The sequence below is a fragment of the Monodelphis domestica genome, chromosome 4 (assembly GCF_027887165.1).
Source record: "Monodelphis domestica isolate mMonDom1 chromosome 4, mMonDom1.pri, whole genome shotgun sequence".
In the NCBI taxonomy this organism is placed as follows: domain Eukaryota; kingdom Metazoa; phylum Chordata; class Mammalia; order Didelphimorphia; family Didelphidae; genus Monodelphis; species Monodelphis domestica.
Window position 1 is genome coordinate 290,623,044 of NC_077230.1, and position 23,356 is coordinate 290,646,399.

The 23,356-nt window shown below is 35.9% G+C and overlaps 1 protein-coding gene across 5 annotated transcripts in view; it reads left to right on the plus strand.

The window, feature by feature from the left end:
• The window catches only part of IFT88 (intraflagellar transport 88), a 119,763-nt gene extending 105,838 nt beyond the window's left edge, over nt 1-13,925 (plus strand). For all 5 annotated transcript variants that reach the window (XM_007495202.3, XM_001366349.4, XM_007495201.3 and 2 more), the window contains 2 exons: nt 13,260-13,370; nt 13,656-13,925. In XM_007495202.3, coding sequence (XP_007495264.1) covers nt 13,260-13,370; nt 13,656-13,777 — 233 coding nt within the window. In that variant the 3' untranslated portion in view covers nt 13,778-13,925. The remainder of the gene's footprint in view (nt 1-13,259; nt 13,371-13,655) is intronic.
• The last annotated feature ends 9,431 nt before the right edge of the window (nt 13,926-23,356 follow it).

Genomic DNA, 23,356 nt, shown 5'->3' on the forward strand with positions numbered 1-23,356 from the left:
CCTTGACTCTCAATCCTGTGCCCTTTTTATTACTGGTTCTATCCATTGCTCGACTCAAAACCCTTTAGTATGTTTTGCAAGATTAACTTCATAAGAAATAGATATACTTTTAACTATTTGAAGTAAAAAAAATACATTGCTGTTTTATATGCAGAATCTCTCTTTAAGGCTGTGTCTACTTGCTATCAAAACATCTAGTCAATTCAGTGAAAAAAAGTCACTGCTGGCACTACCTGGAAAGTTAGTTTCGCTGGTAAGAGAAAGGAACCCCAGATCCCTGGGGACTGCTCATTAGGTGGTCAGACTCAAAACAGACAGTAGGTACTATACAACTCAGATGTCTGATAGTTAACAATAGTTAAGGTAATGTCCCAGGAAACAAATAGCCTGGGAAGTTAGGACCAGGTCCTCCTAAGATCTCAACTCCTTAATTTGCATTTACCCCCAAAGGAGTACAATTTATGGTATATTTTCTATTTTAGCCTAATACTTCTATTTTATGACATTTTGAGCATTGGAATTAGTAGGCTTAATTTTAAAAGTTATGTTTCCTATCAATATCATTTGTGATTGTAAAGGATTTGCTGAATTCTTAGTTGTTGTTTGTATTATGTCCTTGGGTCTATATCTTTTCTTGGAGAGAATCTCTAGTGTTATGATATAAGGAAACAGAAAACTATGATCAGTGAGCAGAAGTTAACTTTATAGCTGATTTGTCAACTGTGGCACAAAGTGAGAAGTAGATGCAATACTTTATAAAAATCCAGGCCCTTAATTTTACTTAACCTCTGTTCATCAAAGTGTATCCCAAGAGTGAGCAAGCATTTTGGGTAGAAAGTCACATTGTCAGTTTTGTAGAACCTTGATTGGGGAATGCAGTATCAGGGAGGATTTGTTGAATGCTCAGGTACTGTAGGGAACAACAAAGACTTAATTTTTACCAAAGAACTTAAATGCAATGGGAACCTGAATGAACACCTATAAATGCAAGTAAGAAATAAAGGAATAGAAACTTTGTATCTGTTACAGCATTTATTTCTTTGTTTTGTATCATCACAATTTGTGTACTTGTCTGATCCTCTCTACTAGACTGTAAATTCTTCAAGGACAGGGACCATGTCTTTATCTTTTTATTCCCTAAAAGCCACCTAGCAGAGGGTCTTGTGCATAAAAGACACTCAGTAAAAAAATCTATATTGTTGAATACCTAAAATATACGTGTTTTAAAATACACATGCACAGGCTTGGCCAGCCTTTCAGATTGTTCTTCCAATAAGCACTGTAAACAAGTGATAAAATATTCTGAGGCTATCAGTTACATGTTTAGATTGCTACCCATGGCCCAGGTAGAGCTACATTCATATAATATATCTATTGATTCAAAAGGCTACAGATCCCACTTTTAGACTACTCACAGCTTTTCCTTCCACTATCAGGACAACATTTATACAATATGTCCTGAGGAAGTATTTCAATGAACTATCAAGATTGATTTTTAACAAATATACTACAAAGGGATCATTTTTACAAGATATTTCAAGGAGAGGAATAAGAAGAATGGGAAAATAATCACCACTCCCACATCCTTATGTAATATTCATAAAAATAAGCTACAAGCTTATGGAGGGTGTCACTAATGAAAATATGCAGTGGAAACCAGAAGGTTTTCACAAATTCTTCTCTACATTCTCTAAACATAGATCTATTTATGGACTGAAAGGTGCAAAAGAATAAAGGTGTCCACTGTTATTTATTTTTGTTATTTATATCCCTCCATTCCCCTCCACAAACACACACACACACACACACAAACACATACACACACACACTTTTTTTGATAGAGCAGAAGATTTTCTTGCAAAAAGGATTCTTTCATGAATATGTAAAGTTCATGCAAGACTGATGAAATTCAATTCAGTTGAATCTCTAAGACTCAATTGAGCATTTATTAAGCACTATTGCATTATTAATTGCACTTAATTACACTATGTGCAAAGGATTGTACTTGGTGTTCAAAATACAAAGACAAAGCTAAAACAATTCCTGCCTTCAAGGAGCTTATATTTCTGTGGAGGAGAAGACTAACCACTTGGGGAAAGGGGGATCCAAGAAAGTCCTCAGGTAGGACTTGGTCCCCTTGAAGAGATCTAGGGATTCCACGGTAGAACTGAAGAGAGAGAATATTATAGGCATAAGGAATAACATATAGGCTGGAAGTACACGTTGGTGAGTGATGTGAAATTAGGCTGGAACAAGGTTGTGAAAGGTTTTAAGTGCCCATTATAGGAGTTTGTATTTTGCCCTGGAAGCAGAAAGGAACCATTGAAGCTCACTGAGCAGGGAAGAAGTATTATCAGACCTGTGCTTTAGGAATGTAAATTTGACCGCTGTGTTTATGATGAATTGAAGAGGAGAGAGTAAAATTGGGAAGATCAATTAAATTATTGTAACAGTACCGGTAAGAAGTAACAAGGGCCTGAACTCTGGATTGTGGCAAGGTAAGTGTAGAAAAGAGGGGATGAAAAAGATGTGTAGATAGAATAAGCAAGTCTTGCTAAATGGTTCAATATGTAGGATGATTGAGAGGGAAGAGTTAGCAATGACTTCAAGGACACAGTCCTTGGTTTCTAAAAGGATGTTGGTACCCGTAACAGATATAAGGAAGTTAGGAGGAATGATGGATTTAGGGAGAAAGATAATGAATTCTGGTTTGCACGTGTTAAGTTGGAGATGCCTGTAGGAGGATAGAGATGTCTGGCTGGAAGTTGGTGATGTGAGACTAAATAGCTGAGGAGAAAGAAGAGCAATGAATATGGATATTTGTGAGTTTTCTTCATAGAGATGGTCATTGAATCCTTGGGAGATGATGAGGTTACCTAGAGCAAGGATTCTTAACATTTTTTTGTATGACAAACACCTGTAATAGAATGTCTTTAGCCACATGAAATAAAAAAGAAATAATATAAAGAAAACCAAAGGTTAGTGAAAATAAAGATGTAATTTGTTTTTTCTCATCAGGTTCACAGATTTCCTGAAATATATCCATGGACCCTCTGGGAATCCTCAGGTTGAGAAACTCTGACTTAATTAGAAAAATCTCAAGACATAGAAAGTCATAGGGTATCCCGAGAAGTAGGACAAAGACCTAGTAAAGGAGACTGGGTCAAACAAACAAGAAGACAAGAAAAAAAATAGGGTCACAAAAATCCTAGGAGCAGTGAGTATCCAGGAAAAAAAAAGAGGCTGACATAAGTGTCTAAAAGCAGCAGAGAGGGGATCAAGAAAGATGAGGACTAAGAAAAGGCCAATGGCAATTATAAGATCTTTGGTAACCATGGAAAGCTGTTTCAATTGAATAATAGATTCAGAAACTAGATTACAAGTGGTTGAGAAGTATATGGAAGGTGAACAGGTAGAGACAGATAGCATTGATGGATTTTTTAAAATAGAAGTTTCTATGTGATAAAGAGCAGAAATAAAGGATGACAACTTGAGGGCATAGCTTGGTTGAATGAAAATATGAGAATTAACATGTGGGAGATCTGGTCAGGTTTGTTGGCAATGGGAAAGGACCTAGAAAATAAGGAGAGATTAAAGATTAAGTAAAAAAGAATGATCAAAGGGCAATAGTTATAAAACTGTTATGCTCACCATAGTTATTCACCAGTTTAATGGAGGATTCTTGTTCAAGGTCCAAATGGGAAGACAGATGGATTATCTGTAGATGGAGAAGTCCTCTAGATGCTTCTATTTGCAAATGCTATTGTACTTAATTCATCAAGTACCACATTACAGAACTCTCTCAAATGAATCCATAAATACTTAAAAGGGGTTGGTGAAACAATATAAGAAAAGCTAAATTATATATATACACACATATATATATCCATTATCTAGTCTATGACTTATGGTTGTTCTTCCAGGGATGCTGTAATCTTGGGTTAGTAATCTAAGATCAGTAATCTTGGAACACCACAATCTTCAAAGTATCACAGTAAGTGGGGTGGGGGGAGGGTAGAGGTGGTGACCCAAAAGGCAATATAGAGATAACTTTTAGGTACAAGTGGGCTACAGCATATTTCCAGTGATGACCTACACTTTAAAAGTTGTAAAGAATATAATCAGAGAAACATAGGTGGCCCAAAAAGTGGGCTTATGGTCTAGCGAGAGTGTGAGACAGTGTGAGGCAAGGGTTCCATTGATACCCACATATTGTTAAAAGGCCACCTGTATACTGAATAACTACCACTAGCCATTCCCCTTAGGTTTGTAGGGTGCCATATCCTTCTTCCCTTGCTGAGAGAGCAGGATTTCCTCTAGCCCTCCTTCAACCCACACTTCAAGCTCTTTTTTGGTCCTTTTGACCCAATCAGTGAACTTTTCCTATTCCACTTCTCTCATCCACCCAAAATAGGGAGCATAGCATATGATTAGGCAAGATGACTTTGAGCGGGGGGCAGTGGTTTTGTAGATCTGAAGAATGTAGACCATTCCAAACTCAGACAGCTATCCCTTTGGGGAAGCATCAGGTAGGATACAGCCAAACCAGTGCTTCCTTTTCTGTCTAGCCCTGCCAGCAAATAATATAGTAGTACTTTGAGCTGGAAGGAGCCCTAGAGATCATGTAGTCTAATCCCCCATTTTTCATATCAGAACACTAAGATCCAAAGAGGGAAAGGAATTTGGTTTTGGTAGTATAGAAAATGAGAGCACCTAATTTAGTTTCAAGTCTTATGATGCCATCACCATTAGACAAGTATCTAACAACATCACCGGTTAGATCTACAAATAGTCATTCCTTCAAATTTTATCCTAGATAGACAAAACAAATTAAAGGAAGATCCTTTGTCCTTATCCTCAACCTTCAACTTTCTAATTTCATGGGGCTTCAACTATTGGTTTCTACCTTGACTCAGAGTTAATGGAAGCCTTTCCCCTAAAGTATAGACCCTGCGCCGAGAAATTAACAAGGCTAGCTCAATATTACAAATGTTATTGGGATACTACTTGTTTATATTTAGCTTTAATGCAAATTCACCAAATATTGCTCAGCTGAATTCAGTATTAAGTACAAAAGAGATCAATTGATAAGAGAAATTTTAGAAAGGAGAAATCCCCAAAGGCTTCCTGAAAGAGTTAAAATCTGAGCTGGACCTTGGGGAATAGGACAGGTTTCAATCATGAGAACTGGGGAATGGTGAATCTGTTTAAATTATGGAATATCTTCTACCCTGATGTTTTTGCTCACATTGTGAGAATGATGGAAAGGAGGGGACAAAAAGAAGTGATAGTATTTCAGCTGAGCTAGAATATAGCATGAAGTGAAACTCAAAAATTAGATTGAATCCAGAGTATAGAAGGTCTTGATTTCCAGAAAATGGGGTTTATTCTTTATTTGGTTGACAGTGGGGAACTGCCAAATGTTTTTGAATAGAGGAATGATAAGAATGATATATTAGGTAAATTGTCTAGGTTATTAGTGTGGAGAATCAGGAAGGCAAGAGACTAGGAACACAAGGACCAATTAAGAGACTTACAGGAGTCCATGTTGAAAGGTAATGAGAGCTAGAAGGAAAGGTAATAAAAGCTAGAAATGAGGTGATTACAGTGGTTGTAGTTTAGAGGAAATGAATGGAAGAGATACTGTGGAGACAAGTCAAATAGACTTGGCAAGTGATTAAATTTTGGAAAAAGGATCAAGTCATGACTCTAAGGCTTAAAGTCATGGTGGTTCAGAGGATGGTTGGACCAGCAAGAAATTGAAAAGTTGGGGAAGACAATGTTCAGTTTTTGACACATCAAACTTAAAGTCCCTATAGGACATTCAAGTGATGATAGCTATTTGGCAGACACTGAGAAATATGGAACTAATGCTCTGGAAAGAAATGAGAGCGGAAAAAATATAAATTTGATAATCATCTTTGTAGCATTGCTAATTAAAGCCATAGACTTAGAACAAGAGACAGAGAAGTTGCAAGGAGAGAGAGGTAAAAGCAGTCATAGATATTTAGGGTATGGAAGGAGATCAAGTCAGCAAAGGAGACATGCAAAAGAAGCTTTCAGAGAGGTAGGGAAACTATGATTGTATTATTGCCAAGGAAGACAAAAGGAAAGAGAGCATGAGATTTAGCATTAGTATTAGACTCTGTAGGTATAGGTTAAGGAGAATGAAGACCAAAAAAGTAGTTTCAATAAAGAAGGAATTGGAGGCCTGTGGATGAGAGAAAGATCAGTTTCATTAGAGAGGCAAAAGACTAAAGGTTATAGGAGAGAGTGGATGAAGAAGTGGAGGAAGTGATTATGGACTGTTTTTTGTAAAAGAACTTTAGAAGCAAGGAAAAAAATAGCATAATGGGTTGCAAGGATGAGCAAAAATTTGGGGGTTTTGTTTTAGAAAATAGGAAACTTCAGAATCTTAGAGTTGAAAGAAACCTCAAATGCCAGCAATTCTAGGTGATAATTGAACCACAAGTTCCTTCAGTCTGTAATCTGTAACAGACCCTATAAGTGGTCATCCAATCTCCTCTTCAAGATCTTAAGTGAGGGGGAACCTCCAGCTCCCAAGATAACTGATTCTCTTTGTTGGATGGTTCTGATTGTTAAAAAGTTTCTTTAAATTAAGTCTAAATTTACTATGTGTCACATCCCCTACCCATTGCTTCTTGTTCTGCCTCATGGGGCCAAGAACAACTCTCTTTTACCAGTGAGCTCTTCAAACACTTGAAAATTGTAATTGTGTGTGCCTTACCCCCACCCCAAGTCTTCACTTCTTTAAAGGAAACATCCCAATTTTTTGATGGATTCTTATATAACATAACATCACAGCCCGTTATCATCCTGTTTGTCATCCTCTAGACTCTGCAAATTAACAATGTTCTCAGAATATGATTCGCAAAGCTGAACACAATATTCGGACAGATTATCATGGATACTGTATCTACTATGATACAGTCTAAGATTATGTTTGCTTTTTTTTGGACTGTCATTACTTCACTGATTCCTATCAAACCTGTAGCCCATTAAACCTCCAAATCATTCATTGACTTTCTAAAGGCCATCCTCTAACAAGTATCTTTTTTTTTGTCTTTTCCCTACATTTGGCAAATTATTTGGCAAGATATGATGTCCTCAAAAATTACCTAAGATAACTAGCCAATGAAATATCCTTGTCCTTGTCATTTCTGTCATTGGGTTCTGTCTAAATCCTAGCATTTTCACTTTGGTTGTCTAGTTGATGAACCTCTCAATCTTTTTCAGATCAACTGGCATCTAGCCATAACTCTCCCATCTTATGCTTATGATATTGATTTTTCAAACTTAAGTATAAGACTCTACATTTTTCTTTTATTAAATTTCATCTTCTTAGATTTGTCCCAATGTGCTAACTCATCAAAATCCTTTTGGATACTGATTCTGACATCAAATATGCTCACTATCCCTCTCAGCTTTGGGTTATCTGCAAATTTGATAAGCATGCCATCTATGCTTTTGTCCAAGCCCTTTATTAAAATGTTAAACTGTCCAGGTCCAGGCACAAGTCCCTTAAGCATCCCACTAAAGACTTCTTTCCAAGATGATATCTGACTAGTAATAACTACTTTTTGAATCTGGACATTGTTTCAAATCCTCCCAACTCCACTATCATCTAGTTCACAACCCTCCATCTTTTCCACAAGAATAACAGTGTACATAGCATTCTCTTGATCTGCTTTCTTGTCTAGTAAAAAATGAAAATGAGGTATATGCTGGCAGAAGAGAAAGGGCTTGTTAAGAGAAAGAAGCTGTAGTTGCTTGAAAGAAAAAGGATGACTGGTAGATCAAGACTATGAAGGAGTAAGAAAGAAGTGAGAAGAGGATAAAAACATCAAGGACACAAGTTGAATGATCATCCTTGATGAGAAGGCTAGCCACCATCATTATATGAGACCAGAGGGAAAGAAAACATAGACAAGATTCTAAAATGATTTGGAACTCGTGTGACAACATTAACCTTAGGAAAGATGAAGTCATCTGCTGATAGAAAAGGAAAGAAAATGTAGTTGGAGGGATTGAGGAGAGACATTTGGAAACAGCCACAGGTGGAATAAGGTAGAGTCAATAAGCTGTAAGTAAAATTATTTCCAAGCACGAATGAAGGCCAGACTGAGGTTAAATAACATAAATTTGTAAAGTTTCTGGTTAGCATGGTTTCATGATTTCCTCCAGGTTTCAGTCTGATCAAAGTAGTGTTTGTGGTTGAGCTTCAACCTCAGAGTCCACATGAGATATAAATGACTTTCAAAAACCATCATTTTATAAACTCCTGTCCAATCTATGATCATACAACCCTAAATTGTTCAGTCTCATCTCATTTAAATAGATTGGTCCTAACTATTTATTCTGGAAATAACAAGTGGCTTATAGGTGTTTGGGACCTACCAATACCTAAAATAGAACTTCCCCATCAGACTACTCAGTCCCTATCAAATAATATTCCTTTATTGATAGAACACCTTGGAAATAAAGACACCTAGTCTTAGCAGAAAGCTCTTCATATTAAGCTGCTAGAACTAAGGAGAATCAAACTATCCCTAAAATCATTAGAGAAATCCTGACAAAGTAAATCTTTGAATCAGGTATCTAGGTGACAACTTTGTTAGCAAAGAAGACACTAATTTATTATTTCACCAAATTAGATCATTATATCAAATGAGGTCTATTGAAAAATGGTTCCTAGGCCTGAGCCCGGTACCTAAATACCTTCCTCATTTGGGAACCATATTCTTCATCTAGAGCTTGTGAACTGGCAGTATCTGATTCCTAAGCCATATAAGAAGTCAAATAAAGAGTCTCTCTCCAACCCCATATCTCAAAATCTTCCTGTTTTTCCATGTTACCAACTACCAAAAAGACATCCATGAAAATGGAATCAGTGTGCTATTACTGTGGTGGTATCCAGTCCTATAATGGTCAAGTACCTTTTAAACTGGACCATCTGACCTAAAGACTCAGTTTATCTAGCTACATTCTACTAATACTTCATCTTTTCCTTTCTCTTATTTGAAAATGCCTATCAGTTATCCCCTGATAATTTCTTACTTCTTGAAGGAGTGCTTATATTAAGACCCTTTATCAGTTCCTATTCTTTCCCCCAATAGTCCAGGAACATGGTTCCTTACTTCTGAAACATGCTTCTGGGAGAATCTTCCTACTACTGATTATTTTACCCAGAAAGGGTGGTATGCTATAGGTTCTGTGACATGACCTTCCCTCTGCCCCCATTCATTATAAACCTAGCAATAATTCAGCTTAGTCTTTTCCCCATTTCATTCTCAGTGCCTGGAATTCACTTCCCCTTTCCCAACCCCATCTTCATCATCAATCTTTCAAGGCTTAATTCAACTTGCAACTTATTCTATAAACCTTTCTCTATTCTCCCTACTTCATTGGGTGACTTCTTTTTGAACCTCTCCTTTACCCTTACCCTAGTCTATATTAAAATTGGTTGTATACATCTCATCTCCCCTATTGTTTGTAAGTTTCTTTAGATGGAGACTTGTGTCTTCTTCATCTTTATATCTCTCCAAATAACTTGCTTATATGCTTTTCAAGTTGGATCAAATTAATTGCTCTCAGTGCTAAGTATAAGATAGAAAATTGAATGTTTTACTTCATTTCATGAGGTTATGGTATCATTCATATATTTACTCAAATGTTTTCAAATATCCATGGGTTCATTAGTATAAGTGCTTCTTACATTTGTGCCTTTTAAATTTCTTCCACATCTCATTAGAAGTCTTCATAAGTTGAAGAAGTAAAAAATATTCATTACAGGATGACAGAACACTATTTAATGATGAGTCTTCATGGACTTAGTTAGGTTGGACCCTGTAGGACAGACAAATGCACGGTCTATTACCAAGCCCACACTCACAGACTTTTCCAACTCAAGCAGGACCTACCAGAGTTTGTGCTTTGCTGGCATAGCTTTTAAAAACCCAAAGTAACTTTTTTGCCAGTATGAGAGGATCAGAATTACACTTTAGGTTTAATGTCACAGAAAATGTTAATGTTATGCTGAATACATCCTTGATATGAAATGTCTTCTATGATAACTTAACTCTGTTAGAGGTTTAGTAAATATAAGACACGGGCCATTCAGTTTTTTTTTTGTTTTGTTTTGTTTCATTTTTCATTTGGATATCTATTGCTCTTGATGATTTTCCCTAACTATTTTGGCGAAGATCTCTCTTCCCTCATAAGCCAAATTCATTTTTTTATTTGAAGAGAGCATATGGTGAAAGTTTATGTAGCCAGTTTCTTAGTTTTAATTCATTTGTGTCGTGAATAGAGCCTGTGTTATAAAAGTCACCTAACCTACAAAAAGACTTATAGTTTAGAAATGTGGCATACTAGCATGTCTCAGACAGGTGTGTGATGTTTTTCCTGCCTACCATGAGTTGATGTTTTTATAACATCAGTCAAAGCAAGGTGCAGTCTCCCTTTAAGCAGAAGTTGAGTTAGACTTTATTCCAGCTGACAGGATTTCAGTCTTGGGTAATAAAACAAAAAGGCAGTTCAAGGCTTCATTAGCAGAAAAACATTGGCCAAGTCCAAAATGCTGCTTCAACAGTAAGATTGGAACTTTTCTTTATCTGAGTGTTGGGTAGTTGTCAGGACAGCTACATTCCATGGGGCCCCACAGACTAACCAGGGTTTTGAATAGAACATTCACAGCCGGCTATAAAGACAGAAATGTCTGTACTGACTAATTCCTCACATTTCTATTGAGCTTTACAGTTTTCAAAGCATTTTCACATGACCTCATTTCATTGGCGCCCCAAAATGTTCCCAAGAGGAAGGCAAGGTAGATCTTGTTGTCCCCATCTTGTTGTACCCCATACCCAAGGAGGGGTAACTTACCAAAAATCATTAGTAAGACAAGCAAGTGACAAAGCCTGGGATTTGAACTGAGGTCTCTATGGCATCTTCCTGTCTTGTGTTTCTAACTCAGCTTTATGCAGCTAAGTGTGCACCTTTGGTGCCCTTTATCAGAGATTGCCCTGCTAATAGATTTAAATGTTAGGTTATTTTTTTAACCTATTACTGGAAGGGTAGCTATTCAGTTATAGTTATCTTTGAAACCTTGATGACAGAACCCATGTATTTTTAAACCAAAATATCCCACAAATTGAATTTTTGATATTTTGAAATTTGGGATATGCAAAGACATAAATTTTATTTCTTTATTTTTGTCAAATCAGATAGAATTGAAGGGACTTATAAAGTCATCTACTTCATCCTCCTTATTTTACACAAAAGGAAACTGAGGCTCAGATTGGGTTAAATGACTTGTCCAAGGATGGACAGCAAATGACAAAACTAAAACTGTAACCTAGAAGGTTGAATATGACTTCATATAACATTCAACCTCACTCTAGAAACAGTGATTATTTGCATTATGTTGATTTGATTTTAACTGTCTGCTTTATTTACAGACACAAAATGAAGCCAGGATAAAAACAACTAAAATGGCTCTTCCTTTTTACTTCCCTTAGTTGGCTTGCTTTCCTGAAGAGTTTCTTGCTAAAAAAAAATATACATCACTTTATCCAAATCTAGAAACAAGAATTTGTAGTAGAATGGAATTTTAGGGGGGGGGGGGAGGCAGACATCCAACATGTTCATATATAATTCAAATCTTTCAAAAAAGGTTTCTAAACTATGTCAGTTTCAATTCAATTCAACCAGCATTTATTAGTCATTTTCTATGGACCAGACACTTTACTAGACACAGGCTATATAGAGACAAAAATGAAAGTAGTCCCTGCCCAAATGGAACTTTTGTTTTTGAATTGGAACATGGAAAATTAGGTAGATGATCTGAATTTTCTTTTTATGTTTAAATTACTGGTACTTTGAAGAAAGGTTGCTATTTGGAGGATGGAAGGCACAACTCTTGAGCCGAAATTATAGGAAAGATGCTGAGACTAGCTTATTTTCCCACCTTACCTCAGGGATTTTAGTATAATTTACTAGAGTGGATGAATCTCCTTACAAGAAAACATTCATGTTAAATCTTTGATAACATACCTAACACCCCCAGTGTTTAAAGGCAGATGACATTAAATATGAAAACATATCTAGTATAAAGACCAAGTTGATATGAAATTCAGTTTACTAGCAATGCTAGTAATACTTTGTCATTTGGTATTTCTTTAGAGACCTCAAAATAGCTGAAAAGAGGCTTTTGGGGATATCTGGAGTGGGAGTGGAATGTTGGAGTGGGAAGAAGGAGATGAGAGATGGGATTTTTTTTTTATTATTATTGCTTTTGTGCCAATTCATTTCTACCAATAGAATGATTATAAAGAACACACTCAGAAACAAAAAGGTCCTGAATGGGTTACGTGTTCTCAGTAAGAGTGAAGATTTTACAATAGAAAGGAAAAAGATTGTCACTCCCAGAAGTCTTTGGAAATGGCTCAGCTAATTGTCAGAATAAGAACTAGGCTTATAGTTTATTGCTCAGGCTAAAAGGGACCCTGGAGATCATTTGTTCTAGTCTCATCATTTGACAGATGAGGAATTTGAGGCCCAGAAAAGTGAAGTAAATTAGCCAAAGTGGTAAAACTAGAAATAAAACCATCTTCAGAACCCTGATAACAGATGGGGATTTTTCTCTGCTAGAGAAATCAGAAGTTTATTCTCAGAAGTATTCTCTTCAGGAAATAGTTGCTATGAGGTTAGTGATATAGATTTCATATTGTTGTTATAAGTTTTGTGCTTATTCTGTTCATACTCAACAGGGGCCCTCTGAGCTTATCTAGAATTTAGTCCACTCAATCCAGTCCTTGCCCAATCCCTTCCTTTTAGAGCTAAGGAGAAAAGTTCAGAGAGGTAAAAAAACTCCTCACCTGCAGTCACACATGACTAGCAAGTGACAAGACTAGAACCCAGCAGCTCTGCCAGCATGAGGATGTGAGCTGGGATTTTTCAGAAGCAGATCTCTTTACATTGAAATTTGAAATTCTGCATACACAGATTTGAAAGAATATGTTTAATCCCCATGTTGTCAATTCTTGATTTGTTAAAGCCCACCAAAGAGATGCATTTCTCTTAACTTCCCCCAAATTGGAATTTATAGCCTTCAGAAATTGACTTCAGAGGGAGATAAAATGCCTGTTTCATGGCAAACCTGCTACAGTTTAAGATGTATGATACAGTTCCATGATTTCCTGGCTTATGAAACAAGTGTATTTCTATTCCCATATTTTCAGATAGTGGCCAGAACTCTAGTGCCAGTAGCAAAGGTGAGCGTCTGAGTGCCAAATTACGATCTTTACCTGGGACAAATGAACCTTATGAAAGTAGCAGTAACAAAGAAATAGGTGAGTGCCATCACTTCTATCAGTATACTAGAGCTAATGAAGAGTGGGAAAGTGGCCTTCATTTTAAATGTGGCAGCGTTAAGAATTTTTTTATATGTGGACACTTATGACAAAAAATTGAAAAAATTTGGTGTCACATTCTGTTCACTGCAAATTTCATAATTTTGCTGATGACAAAAACTAGTTTCGCATTTGATTATTTCAACTTAATCTTCGTGAATCATTAAATAAATGTAATTTTATTCACAACAACATAGTCAATGAAACATTTGTTTTAAACCATAGATGCCTCATATGTGGATCCACTGGGTCCACAAACAGAAAGACCAAAAACTGCAGCCAAAAAACGAATTGAAGAGGATGATTTTGCTGATGAAGAATTAGGAGATGACTTGCTTCCTGAGTAATATGTATTTTAGTATAATTTACTAGAGTGGATGAATCTCCTTACAAGAAAACATTCATGTTAAATTTTTTATAACATACCTTATATTTAATTTTGAATTAAGTCAAATTTGGTAAAATTCAGTGCTTAAATAAAATTATTCCATAAGACCATGAGCTTGTTTATTAAGTCACATGGCCCAGGGGTGGGGGGTGGTAGGATACTTTACTTGATAAAATATCCATAATGATGCCTTATTCAATTTTGAAACTTAAAAGTCATTGAAAGTGTTGCCTGATGGGTAAGAACTTTGTTAATCAACATTTTAGAGATTCTCATATTAATGAGTGGAAACATTGCTCAGCAGAAACTGAGCCACTATGATGGCCCTTCATTTCTTAGAGTATCATAGGATTTTAGAGATGAAAAAGATAAATGGAAATCATCCAACCTTCTCACTCTACACAAGAGTTGGAAAAGGGCTTGGGAGGTGAAGTAACGTCATTACAGCTAATTAGTGACAGAACTGGGATTTGAACAAAGGGGGCTTCTAACTCCATCCAGAAGTGTTCAGTTGTCTGGCATCAGGCAGCTTGTGGCCCACAAGACTCCTGATGAGGCTCAAACCATATCAAAATGCGAAATTGGGAAATATTCGACAAAATAAAAATATAAGAAAATATAGATATTTTATTTTAAAACAAAGAATCATAAAATTTTCTATGAATGCAGTTTTATAGTTATAAAAAATTACCTTGTTTGCTAATTCTTGTTTGTTAGTGTTGACTAGCATTGCTGTGATTGATCTTAAAAGAATAATTTCCCACTCTCAGATATCTAGTTGTTATCAGTTATTTTGGAAGAGGCAAAAAGTGAGAGGTGGGAAGAGAAGGTGAAGAGGTGTTTTCCCCAACATTAATTTGATGGTCCACCAAGAGGAAGCTCAGAGCTGGGTGATGAAGAGAGGCCTGCTTGGTGTGTATAGAAGAAAGACAGAGAAAAGACTGAAAAAGATAAGCCCAAAGTGATATGCATTGGACAGAGATTCTCTTTTCTGATGTCTCTCTCCTCTCCTCATGTCTTTCTCATACTGTGTAGCAGAACCTGTCATTTTTCAATTGAAATTCATTTCTCTTAGCCCTGCCTAGCCTAGGGAAGACTTCCCACCATCTAAACGAGTAAATTTGCCCCTCAATTTGGACAGTTGATCAAGAGATTTGATCTATGCCTCTATTTTGTGCCTGTCATATTCAATGAGTCTTTTCTATAGGTAAAAAAGGTTAAGTGAAAAAAAATCTTTACTGCTTTGGTGAAAATGAAGAATAAGTTATAAAGAACTCTGTTATGTTTTTACTATTTGAAGGGCTATTAGTAAAAAGTAGAAATGTCCATTTTCCTTTGCATGGTAGCTAGTATGGTATTTCTTACACAAAATAAGAAAATTATGAATTGATATAGAAATACAAATTTATAAATTGTTTTAAAACTTATTTTAATTTTTATTTTATAGGAAGAATATAAAGCATGTCACATTCTAATAGAGCTAAGAACAGATCTATACAAGAACACTGAATTTATTTTTTTAACCCTTACCTTTGGCCATAGAATCAATACTATATATTGGTTCCAAGGCAAAAAGAGTGGTAAGGGCTAGGCAATGGGGATTAAGTGACTTGCCCAGGGTCATACAGCTAGGAAGTGTCTGAGACCAAATTTGAACCTAGGACCTCCCTCCCATCTCTAGGCCTGTTTCTCAATCCACTGAGCTATGCAGCTGCCCCCAAGAATACAGCCTTTTTCAAATAAAATGAGATCTAGATTATTTTTTTCTGAAGTAAACAAGATTTTTTATGTTTAATTTGTATGGATGCTATTAGTGTCCCCAAGGAATTCAAATTATTTTTTCTTTTTTTAATGGTATTTTATTTTTCCCAATTACATGTAAAAACAAGTAGCATTTCTTTTTTAAAATGTTGAGTTCCAAGTTCACTCCCTATATTCCTTCCCTCCTCCCCTCCCTAAAACAATAAACAATTTGACATAGGTTATACATGTGCAAACATGCAAAACATTTCCATATTGTTCATATTTTTAAAGAAAACATGGACCAAAAGGGGAAAAAATGATACAAAAATCAAGTGATAAACAATTTGCTTTGATCTGCATTCAGACTCCATCAGTTCTTTTCTCTAGAGACGGTTAGCATTTTTCATCATGAGTTCTTTGGAATTGTTCCTAAGGAATATGAGTTAAAATGCTGTTCTGAAATACACAAACTAGAATGAGAAAATGATCTGATTTTTTTCAATTGTAATTGATGAAAATATAGATATTAGTGGACAGGCTTAAGTAGCCATATTTATTTTCACAAATGACAAAATTCTTAACTACAAGTGAAGAATCATTTGACATTCTTTCTCAATGATTCCACAACAGGTAAAGATTTTTAAAGAAGTTATGGATTTTTAGAAAAGCATAATCTTTCATTGTCAAAACTAGTGTATGTGACCACAAATGGAACAGCAGCAATAAAAGGGGGAAACAAATGAATTTGTGGTTCAACTATTGCCTAAACAGAATGAATTTCCCCCCAATAGTAAGTTTCGTAGTCTTCAGTACATTAAAATCTAAGATTGTTGTACTCGAAAGTAGCAAAAATAGAATGTGCTTTGAAGTTTGTTAAGAAAACAGTGAATTTTGTACTTTCTTGAGGATTAGGTCAACTATGGCTTTCTTTATTTGCTCTTAGAAGTTGAAAAATAATAAGGAAGGTTCACTTTATTAAACAGAAGTTGGCTACCTTTCCTGTCAGAAGGTTTTAAAGCAATTTTGGCATCTTTAATCATGGAATAAAAACATTTTTAGCAATGAAAGGAGAATCACCAGGACAACATGGTAATAATTAGAACTGGTTTCAAAATTTGACCTTTGTTATAGTTATTGAAGCAATTAAATAAGTTGAATTTAAAACTCTAGAGTCAAAATCAATTTGTAATGGTGTACAACTGATCTAATATATTTTAAAATAAAATGTGATCCCTGGGAAAAGTAACTAAAAAAGTTTATATTTTGATTCATAGAAGAGAGAGGATAATAGTACCTTCCTCCCAGAATTGCAAGCATAAGATGGTATAATATGTATAAAGTTCTTTTTAGTCTTTATGTAATATTACATAAATGCTAGCTGTTATTATTAAACCTAAGAACATGTGATAGATCCTTGAAAAAATCAGCTTCACTTGGTCTTTGTTCTTTTGAGCCTCATGGCTAGAAAGGAGATACTAGGAAACATCCCAAAGTGAAAGCCCCAAGATATCGGGAAACATTCATGACCAAGATTACTAATGCCCTTAGATAGCATTTACCCCCAGAAGGTGAAATGGGGAGGGGAGTAAAGTGATGGAATGTATCTCCTGAAAAGTTGAAGCCCATCCCTACTGTTCATCCTCTTAAAATTCCTTCTAAAAAGAATGCTATTGGGGATTGATATTGTAAAATAATCCCTTCCTGAGGCAGGATTGAGGAAAAGAAGAGGATTATGAAACAAGGAGGGTTTGGAGAGTTGGTCCTACTGCAAAAAATTTTATAGGATGGAGAGTGCAAGAAAGTAGGCTATCAATAGTCAATAAACATTAAGTATCTCTTATGTGCCAGCCACTGTGCAAAGTGCTGGGGCTACAAAAAAAGGGCAAAATACAACCCCTATCCTCGATGAGCTCAGAATCTAATGATACATAAAAAGAAACAGGGGATGGGTGGCAGGCACAGGATTGGAGAGGGGAGAAGATGAAGTCCTAGAGACAAATGGGATATGATGATGTAACTGCTCTGAACTCTGCCTTTAAATAGAGGACCTGGGCAGAGCTCTTCAATGTCCACACCCTCTCTAATTCAAGTGTGAGAGTGGTCCAGGGGGACAGAATGTACCAGGAAGGGTGAGTTTCAGAGTTGATCTTGCAGGAAGATGAGTTTTGGGGGCAGTGATGAAGTCCAAGCGAGTATCCATGTGGGAAAAGATGAGGTGCCTGCCCTAGTAATATCTAGCATTTATGGGGGGAGGGAAGAAAAGAAAATGATCTTTGTTTTCAATGAATAATGTTTCGAAATGACCAAATAAAAATAAAAAAAATATCTAGCATTTATATGGTACTTATTATTGTAGTAAGGGATTTCTAGCAGGACATAACAAGACAGGCTGACAGCATGGGCTTTTGCAAAACCAAGATTCCATAGAGCAAGGACTGAGTCAATGTTCTAAGCACTGGGTAGTTGAGAGGCAGTTGGAGACTGACAGTTGGGGAACTGAGAGTGCCTCCCTGGAAGAAGACAGAGATGGTGTGGAGGCATCTCTCTCTGAGGAAAACAACTTTGGAGATGCCAGGGAATTGGACCATCTTCAAGGAGTGGTTGAGTGAATGATTACCCAACACTGGTGGACAGTGTGTGTGTGTGTGAATCCTCATTCCCCCTTGAATCCTGTGAGGACCCTTCATCCTGAGACTGTTTGACCCAAAGAAGGACTCTGGTGTCCTGAGAATCTTGGGCCCTGTTGACTTTACAAATACCTCTTTATCTTTAATTACTCCTAATTAGTTAGGTTAAGATGATTTAGAAAGTTTAAGATTTTAATATCTGGGTGAGGTTAGAAGTAAGTCACTCCCTGATTCCCTTCCCTTCCTTTCTCCCTTTAATTAAAGAAACCTTTTATATTTATATATAGTTTTACCCCTTCCTTTTACCCCTCCCTATAACATTATATGCCAGACACTGTAATAAAATACTTAACAAATATCTCATTTGATCTGCCTGAGAGGCAGCTACTATTATAATAATAACTATTATTATTATTACTCCCATTTTACAGCTGAGGAAACTGAGGCAAATCAGAGGGCAAAGTGGCTTGCCCTGAGTAAAACATTAAATATCTGAGACTGGATTTGAACTTAGGACTTTCTGACTCCAAGCCTGGTACTCCACCCATTGTACCACTTAGCTCGCCCATCAGGCTTAGGTTTGGGCTGAGTCACTGGCCTACAGGATAGGTTAGTGAGAGAGGAGAGGAGGTGGTAGGAATGGGGATACCACTAGAGCAACAATGTCCAAGAAAAGAGTTGTTCTTGGCCCTAAGGAGGCCCAAAGTGAATGCTTGTGAACTCTGATGGACCTGTGGTCTCATTCATGTGATTACTCTTTCTCTGGTAGAAAGTTCTTTTTTGTATCTTCTCTTCCTATGACATGCTTGCACATGTTTTTATAAATATTCTAGATAGAATCCAACAAATGAGGAAGATTTTCTTTGATTGTTTTAATATTTTAGCAAGAAAAGTGCAGTATCCAGGTTGTCTGTCCCTTACTCTCACTACATGACTGATCCACATCCGTTTCCAGTCACATATGTCCCATGTCCTCAATGGTATCTTTTGATTCATTTGTGGTGAGAGTATATATGAGAATCATCTTTGGGAAAAAATATTTTTAAATCACAACTCATTTAATAAAACATCCCTTTGCCCTTGCAAAATCAAAGTTCTTGGTGACCAAATTTGGTTGCAGATTGGTGGGAGGGTTTTTTAAATAAAACTTTATAAGTTTATAAAATCTTATTTGATATTATTTGATAAAAGTGACCTACCTATCTGTCTCTAGCAAAGAGGCAGAGAATTTAAATGTGGCTGAGACATCTTGCTATATAATAATCATGCTCAGAAAAATAATCTTCCTACCATCAAAGATGGCAAAGTAAAATTAATATTTTCTTTGTGCCTCTTTTGAAACTACAGATCTGCTGCTGCCATTTTGAAATGCTAGGATCTACAGGCAGTCCCCAGTTTATGCCTGACTAGAATTTATCTCTTACAAACGAAATTTGGCATATCCCTCCACTTTCTTTTTTCTTTCCTCCTCTCCCATTCCTCCCACACCAAGAATGAAACATAATATGCCAGATGAAATCTGACCAGAGTAGAGCATTATAATGGGAAGATCACTTCCTACTCCAAGTCAGCCCTCAAGGGGCTGGTTCCAAGGCAGAAGAGCAGAAAGGGCTAGGGGGTTAAGTGACTTGCCCAGGATCACAAAGCTGGGAAGTGTCTGAGGCCAGATTTGAACATAAGAACTCCCATCTCTAGGCCTGGCTCTATCCACTGAACCCTATTAATATTTAATAGGTGCCCCTTATTATTATTAAATAATATTAAAGATATCACTTACATATTGGTCATTTTCAAATGAAAACATTTTCGCGTCTATAGCTATATATAATATATAAACACTATAGAGAGCCATGTGTACATATATATATATATGTATACACATATCAGCATCAAAACAAGAAAGAATCTGGCTTTCCCCCCCTAATTTGGCCAAAATATTATCATACTTTAATGCCCATAAATACATAGACTTGTGACAGGAAAGCTGTTATGACCAAGGATGTTGTTGCCATTTGCATATGTCCACATCCATTTAATTTTATTCAGTCCTCAAAGTCAAATTTACATTCCCTTCAAAATAAGGAAAAATTTTCAGCGGTTGGCTGACCAATGCTCACAACAAGCAAGAAAAGGAAAAGAAAATATTTTGTTGCCTGAATAATAGCCAGAATGGGATTCATTGTGGTCTGACATTTCATCACATTTCACCCAGTACGTAATAGTAGCGCTTGTTTGCAGGATTCTCCTAAACGGCAGAAAATAACCTGTAAACAAAGTTTCATTGATTAATTCCCAGGAAAAGCCATGTGCAGGAATTTTTTACTAATGTAATTCCAGAAATAATTATGGGGCAGATAAAAATATAAGTAATTGGATGAACTGGACCCCAGAGTCTCCAAAGGAGACAATTTCCCAAATTTGTGATTCTGGCTCTAGTCCCAAGTCTTTCCTAAGGAAATAATTAAAGGGATGGGTACTAAAGATTTCATCTCCATTTTACAGATGAATAAATAGAGCTTAAACCAAAAGTTAACTTATTAGTCAAAACTAGGGGCAAAATTCATATCTTTTGAATGCATTCAACCAATACTATATCAATAGGTTGTACTAAGTTCTGGTGGAGTATTCGAATTAAATGCAATCCCTTCTGCTAACAAAATTTATAGTTTAGTGGATAAATAAAAGTCTGCAAATACTTTAAGGCAATGTAAAAAAGAACAGAAGGATTTAAAAGACTATATTAGTTCAGAGGAGGGAGAGATTGTTTCCTGATAAAGGCATCAGTAAAAGCTGACAGTTGAGCTGTGTCTTGAATGATAATAAGGATCTGGAAAGGCAGAGCTGGAGATCCAGGAGGGCAATTTCAAATGACTGAACAATATAAATAAAGGTATAATTTAAGGAAAGCATCTGGGATATTTGGAAACAAAAAATGCCTTTTAATAGAAGAATAGTATATGTTAAAGAGAGCAGTGTGAGTAGTAGTAATTGGTGACATAGGTTTGGACCAAATCCCAAAATTCTTACTGATGCTACAGTTACTGTCACTATAGCTTTAAGAGCCAAATTGAATGTTTAGGATTGAACAGTTGGGGCTGACAGTTTTTGAGAAACTCAGAAGGGAAAGTTAATGGAGATGTTTTGAGAAAAACTGTAAAGAAACAGGTTGAGGAAAAAACTTTCTTGACAGAAACATCTTAACTGTTATAAAGATGATTTTATAAATGAGTCTGGAGAGGGACTGTTCGGAGTAATTGGCTTGAGGGAATTGAAGAAACATTCTGCCATGGTTAGAAAGGAGAAGAAGACAAAAAGAAAGGAGATGATGAGGTCTTTCTTGATAAAACTGTTTTAACCTGTATCTCACAAAGAAGGTGAAGTTCATTCTTACGAAGAAACTGTGATTTTTTTCTTTAGTGAACTACATGGTGGAACTGTATTTTTTAAAAGAAGTCATCTTTAATTACTCTAATTGGTCATTATGATTAGCAGCTATACTTGACTATGATCTTTCTCAGATAAAATATTAAAAATAAGAATTTGTTTGTCATTATTTGTTAACCTGTTCATAAAGTTTATGATTAGTAGTAACTTTAATATTGATTTGATCCTACCCACATGCACATACACATATGTGTGTATATGTATACAATGTGCCATACTTGCAGGCCCCTTACCTCTGCAATAATATATAATATAATCCTATGGTGGTGGAGGGGAGAGAATGATTTTTAAAGAAACAGAGGACTTCCAAGCATTCCTGATGAAAAGAGCAGAGCTGCTTAGAATTTTTTTTTAAGTTTAAACACAGGAGATAAGAGACACATACAAAGGTAAACATGGAAAAAATCATAATGAACTAGACAAGGGTAAATTAAAATATAAAAATATAGTAACATTTCCTCTGACCATATTATCAAGCATAATAGGAGTCTAATTAGACAGAAGGCTTGAGAATAATTCTGTGATGTCTTGATAAAAAAAAGTGGGAAAATAGAGGAAAAGGAATATACTAGGGAGAGAAGGAAAAAGGGTTAAGGAAATTATTTTAAATAGAGTGCATAAGTAAAAGTCTATGAAAACAAGAAGGAAAGGAGGAGAGGCCTCACTCTAACTGTTAGAGAGATGAATATGCATATGCACACACATATAAGTGGGTATAGAAATGCATTTCACTCAATAGAGAAACAAAGAAGAGAAGATAGAATTAAAGGGAAGATAAATTAATTGAGAAATTTGTCCTAAGGAAAATTCAAAGAATGTATAAGAATCTAATAGCTCTTTTTGAAGTGTGAAAGAATGGGAATCTAAAGGGATGCCCATCAACAAGAACAAATTATGGTATAAAAATATGATGGAATGTTATTGTGCTATAATAAATTGTGAAGGGGGTGGCTAGAGAAACCTGGGGAAACTTGTAAGAATTGGTGCAAAGTGAGCAGAATCCAGAGAACAAGTTATACAATCACAACAATATTGTAAAGACAAATGTGAAATTCTAAGAATTCAGATCAGTGTAATGACCAAGCATGACTCCAAAGGACTAATGATGAAACATGCTATCCACCTTTCTGATAGAGAAGTGATGAGATCAGACTATAGCCTGAGACACAGATTTTCATTTGGACAATGTGGAAATTTATTTTACCTGACTAAATATTTATAACTTTTTTTCCATTCTAATCATAGGATGTGGGGAAAGAAGAGAAACATTTTTACTGATTAAAAAAATAAATTTAATTTAAAAAATAAATCCTATGACTTGCTTAGGACAGTGTCTGACACATAGTAGGTATTTATTTAATAAATGCTTGTTTAGAAAAAGTCATTGTGGAGGTAAAGTCAATTCTATTAGAGTAAGAGAATGTAAAAGTAAATGAGAGAGGAGGTTGTGGTCAGAGGAGAATTACAGAGTTAGAAACCTTGAAGAAAAGGTGTATTCACTAAATGAAACTGTAACATTCCAATCTTTAGTAGTTTGGAAAGCCTTAAAGAAAAGAATTTTCATTGTTACCTCTCTGAAGGATGATATCTCTACTTACCAGGGAGAATCAGAGTTCTACAAAGTGGCCCCATCATTGTCAGGAAGAACTTCTTCCAGGATTTCCCAAACTTCTCTTTGATGAATTAATTCAACAGGAGCTACCTGCCCAAAGTTGCCTTTTAAT